This window comes from Rhagoletis pomonella, unplaced genomic scaffold (assembly GCF_013731165.1).
Source record: "Rhagoletis pomonella isolate Grant_MI unplaced genomic scaffold, Rhpom_1.0 Rhpom_scaffold_00001, whole genome shotgun sequence".
Lineage (NCBI taxonomy): Eukaryota > Metazoa > Arthropoda > Insecta > Diptera > Tephritidae > Rhagoletis > Rhagoletis pomonella.
In genome coordinates, this window is record NW_023458555.1 from 17,165,857 (window position 1) to 17,171,127 (window position 5,271).

The 5,271-nt window shown below is 32.5% G+C and overlaps 1 protein-coding gene across 3 annotated transcripts in view; it reads right to left on the reverse strand.

The window, feature by feature from the left end:
* The window catches only part of LOC118740141 (uridine-cytidine kinase), a 16,883-nt gene extending 14,311 nt beyond the window's left edge, over positions 1-2,572 (reverse strand). For all 3 annotated transcript variants that reach the window (XM_036471645.1, XM_036471654.1, XM_036471638.1), the window contains exons 1-6: positions 2,320-2,572; positions 1,881-1,946; positions 1,601-1,791; positions 722-867; positions 539-636; positions 412-460 (exon numbers count right to left, since the gene is read on the reverse strand). In XM_036471645.1, coding sequence (XP_036327538.1) covers positions 412-460; positions 539-636; positions 722-867; positions 1,601-1,791; positions 1,881-1,946; positions 2,320-2,421 — 652 coding nt within the window. In that variant the 5' untranslated portion in view covers positions 2,422-2,572. The remainder of the gene's footprint in view (positions 1-411; positions 461-538; positions 637-721; positions 868-1,600; positions 1,792-1,880; positions 1,947-2,319) is intronic.
* Positions 2,573-5,271: the final 2,699 nt, after the last annotated feature.

Consider the following 5,271-nt stretch of genomic DNA (forward strand, 5'->3'; position numbering starts at 1 on the left):
AAAAAAATAATAAGGCAACAGCAACAATACAAAAATTGAGTTTGAAATTATTTGCGCGCGAATTTTATGTTGTTTCTTTGTTGTAAAATACAAACCTAGAAAAATGTTGTGTAGGAGTTTTTGTTTTGCATTTTGTGTACTTGAGAAATATATACATATGTACGTAAGTTCGAAAATAGATTAATTTAAGCTCTTAGAAATTTGCAAAAAATAGCTAAGTAACTAAGTTATTGCTCTAAAACTCTGCAAATCAACATAGTAACAACAACCAAAGAAGCGCAACTAAATGCTACTTAAAGAGTAGAGTATACAAATAGTATTATAGCTGTTATCAACTGTTAACTGTTTGACAAATATAAGGAAACAATAAATACAACAATAAAACGAATATGCGAATGAATCTCTACGAACCGGTGTTATCAGCGCCGCGTGGTATTATAACATCTGCGAATTTTTTCGTCTATAAATAGGACAAAAAATAGAATGCAAATAACTGCAGATGGCATAGGAACATTTTAATGTATTTTTTATCACCTACCGGGGAGCAAAATTCTTCAAAAGCCGGCTTAACGAAAGTCATATACTGTGTTAGTACAGCGTCTAAATCCCGTCCGCGTTCATTGATATCACGCGGTACTGTAATAACATAAATAAAAATTGTATACATTAATTATACGACAAATGGGAAAAATATTTGCCTTATAGATATGTATGCACTTACCTCTTCGCGCCAAACGTGTATCAGAGTCGGTATCCACAAATAGTTTCATATGAAAGAGATCACGAATTTTGGGAAAATAGAAAACGAGTATGCCTTCAAAAAGCACCACATCAGCCGGATAGATAGTTAGCATGTTTTCATGATCACTGTAAATAAATAGATAAAATTTACTTACAAACAAATTAAAGGCGCGTATTATGAAATGAAGATAAGCAATTATAGCCTTATTTATTTGATTTAATATTACTGAGAGGGGTGTTGGTATTGAATTGGAGAGATTATTCATAACTTTTTCTTTAGCGATAAGCATTAGGAAATTTATTACGAAGTCGTCGAAACGAATCAGCAACAGTATTATTGCAATCAAGTAAATCAGTATGGAACTTTATACATATATGACATAAGCGAAGTAAAATGATTAAATATATAGATTTACGTGTTAATGTAAGACGACGGCCAATGAACTAAGCGCCCATTATATTATAATCGCATGGAAACTAAATAAAACGATAAAGCATTGAGTACAATGTAGCCCATCTTAGCTTTTGTGTGATATTTTCCAAGCTGTTCAATTGTTTTAAGCATTTCCGGCAACCATGACAAGTGAAAGCAAATAATTTCGAGTATGAAGGGAATGTGGTATGACTGTTGAGAATTTGCTAATTAAGATGGATGAAGAGATAACTTACACTATGCAATAACATTTTTTACATTATTAAAGTTATAATACTTTAAATAGAAAATGTATTCGGGATTTTGCTGCAGCGTATTTTCATGTGATATGTACTGTGTAAGTACACCGAACTTCGAACTTTTTCAATTAACTTTTTAAAAATGCTTTATGTGAATTAATTGCTTAAAGACTAAAGTCTTACTTACAGCGAATTTGAGCGATAATCATAGCATGGCACTTTAACAATTTTGCCCTTTAATATATCCTGCAATGAGTCATACATCAAATTTTCATTGAACGCATCCGGGTGATCAAAATTGAAGAGGCCCTTTTGCGCTTTTATTTTTTCCGCTGCTGTTAATTCGCGGTAGAAGCTATCTTGGCTGATTGTAACCACCTAAGGACGGTAAAAAAAACACAAAATGAAGAATTTTGATCCCATAAAGATTTCCATATTCCTTAAAGAGTATTGACATATGTGATTACCTGCCGTTGCGCTTGCTCCATATCAGCTTGACCCAGCTGTTCCATTATCTTTTTACATACTGTCGACTAAAAATAAAGGTATTAATCAATTATTAGTAGCTAGAAAAAATTCAAATACAAATGCCTGAATAGTAAAAGGACTTTCGAGATTGTATGCAGGGTCTTACATTATACTAATGACTGACTATAAACGATTAACTGTTTCACTACTGCGGAATTCCACAAAAGCTCGGTTGCACTAATAAACCCTTGCATCCAAAGATTTGAACCAAACCTATGCCTGGACCTGATTATCGGCAGCATTCATTCAATGCGCAATTTATGCTTATTGATGTGTTAATACACAATTGCATATTTCCCAACTATTCTTTTATTAACATTTGCAAACTAAACATTTTGTGCCACCATTCGCACCACCCACTTTACTATGTGCACTTACCTTTCCACTAGCTGTTCCACCCGCCACTCCAATCAGAAAAGGCGTTTTTATATCTGATTTGTGATCATTGTTTGGGTTCAGCAATGTTTTGTCGACGTCCATTATTGTTATATGCAATTGGTGTTGGCAGCGACGCACTTGAAAACTTTATATTTCCACTAATAATATGCACTTTATACTATTTTTACTGGAGAGAAAAACTTTATTGAACCAGAACCAACCGCATTGTATAAATCAGCTTCAATCAGCTGATAAGCGTAGTGTTGCCCATTGAATCAGAAAAGCAGATAAGATGGAGCAATCAAATATTTTGGGGCATTATTTACATTAGTGTTCAGTGGGAGTATAATAAGCTAGATATAAAAGTATATTTCTTTTAAATGAATCTGCAATTACAATAAATCAAGTTTTATGCAAAAAATGGAAAAATAATGAAATTATTTTTAATTGATGGTTAAGGAATTTTGCACACTGGCAGCACCCGTAAGTAAAAACATATGATTACGGCATGTTGCCACATCGCCTTGAATTTACAAATTCTTTCAGAAATGCCGCTGCATTTCGGAGGAATCAAAGAGCAATTGCAAGAATTAGCGTTTTATTTGGAATTTTAATTATTTAAATAGATGAAACCTTAATGGTTGTCCACTTGTTAACGTTTTGAAAATATTTGTAACACAATTTAATTAACTTTTTTGAATATATAATATACAAATTCAAACAAAAACATACTTCCGTTTTAAAACTTTTTTTAGCTCAAATGCAAGCCTGTGCTTTGCTTACTTTTTGGCGCCCTAGAACAGTTATTTGTTAATTTCCGTTTTCGCGAGTATTAATTCTGTTAAAAATACGAGAAAAAATGTGAAAATGTACCAAAAGTGATAAAAAGGTGTTATTTCCACATAAACAATAGTGCCCTATCGATTAATAAATGTTTTTGTAATGTTTTTGTGTGCGTTGGATTGTAAATAGGCTACCATTTAGAAGTTGTTGTTGTCGTAGCATCTCACAGCCCCCGAATTGATTGGCTGTTTATTCATTTTGCAAATCTTTTCCGCGTCGCACATATGTATAAAGGTTAGTATTCTGTTCACAACGGTGTTTCATTTCTTTGTTAAAAAATGGTACTAAAAAATTCTCCAGGGTGCCTGCGTATTTCATTGACTTCAAGAAGAAAATTATTTGCAACATCAATGCAGTTCCCCACAGAGCAAAGACTAGCTATATTAGTTATAGAGTGTGGTTTTACTGAATAAGAAAATTAGTATGACAACCATAAGGAATCGCCTCTACCTTCGTCCAATACGAATGTAAAGACCTTACATTTCTCTTAGAAGTCATACTTTTTCCGTGCAGTTCACTTAGTTCAAAAATTATTTATTATTATTAAATTATTAGCTTATTACTAAAAGAGAAGCTAGAAATTGAACTAAAGCTAGACACACACGCCAAAGATACTTTTTCGATGTGCACACAATATTGCCTGCCGAGGGGCGACCGCTATTAGAAAAACCCATTTTTTTTTGTTTATTTCATTTTTTGATGTTGGCCCTGCGGAATGGTAGCACGCAGCGGTCGCTATTAAAATTTCTTTATTCCTCTGCAGTCATATTTGTTGCGTATACCGTAATGTACTAACATTAGTTCACTTACTAAAATATTTATCAAACTATTAAAAACGAGCCATTCTCTTGGAGTGTTCGAACCAATCATATGATGATAATAGCAGGGTTGCAAACCAGTTTTGAACCGAACCGCCGCCTTTTTCGGGCTTCGAACCGAACCATGAACTGAACGGTTTTTTTTTTATTTTGAAATGCCAAAACCGAACCGAAAATCACTCCAAAAAATGGTTCGGATCGGTTCAAAATGAAAATCCACTAAAGCATTTTTCAAGTTTTAAGTCTAAAAATGCAACCCATATAGTAAAACTATAATTTAGATGAAACTGCGAAGAATAATCATAATTTAGGCATAAAATTTAAAAATTGGTTTTATATGGTAAAAAAAATAAACATTTAATAAAGAAAAGAAAAATAGCCAATACTTGATGGTGTCGTGTCATTATCTTTTCCACCACTATTCATGTTTATATTTAAATTTGATCCCAATAACAAAGCCTGTAAATTTTATGTTATGGATTTGTCTTAGTTTTGTAATATTTATCAGGATCATAATACTATGCTTAAGGATAAAGTGAATAATTTTACAACGACAAAAATAGAAAAACAAAATTCTTTAAATGGGTGTTTTTTCCTCTTAAGTAATTTTTCTCAAATTTTTATAATAACGTTTACTATTTACGATACCAATTAATTAAAAATCAGTTCAAAATTGTTTGAAGCATAAGGTTATAGCACCTGTATTTTAACTTTGCACAAAAAAAGTTATACATACATACATATCGTCGATGATACTGCAAAACGTTCTATGTCACTTATTACCTCTGGTGCTTAGTTGATCTGTTATCTGTACCTGATCGCTTCTGGCAGTCGTTCATCTTCATCAGCCAAAGCTAGACTGTTTTCTCTTTCGTTTATTAGAGTGTAACGACTTGCAGATGCATACCGGTGCAAGTAAGAGACCATCTAAGTGTCAAGGGCACTAATAGACTTAGACCGTTTTGCAGTATCACCGACGATATATCGTTTAAATAAGAGCAAAAGGCGGACTACGTCTATTATTTTACATTGTTAGTTATTTACATACAATAATTAAAAAATAATAAAGGTCCTATTTCGAGCTTCGAACGCCTATATATCGATTTCGGAGGCTAACTTCGACGTGACTAGAAGAGGGCAATGGAATATTCCACACTTCCTTTTTGCCAATTTTTTTTTTTCAATTTAATTTTCTTCTAATGTTTAGATGTTGTTGTTTTAAAAAGAAGAATTTTTTTTAATTGCATTTATATTTTGGGAAATTATTTTTGGTTTTCTTTAATAAAATATT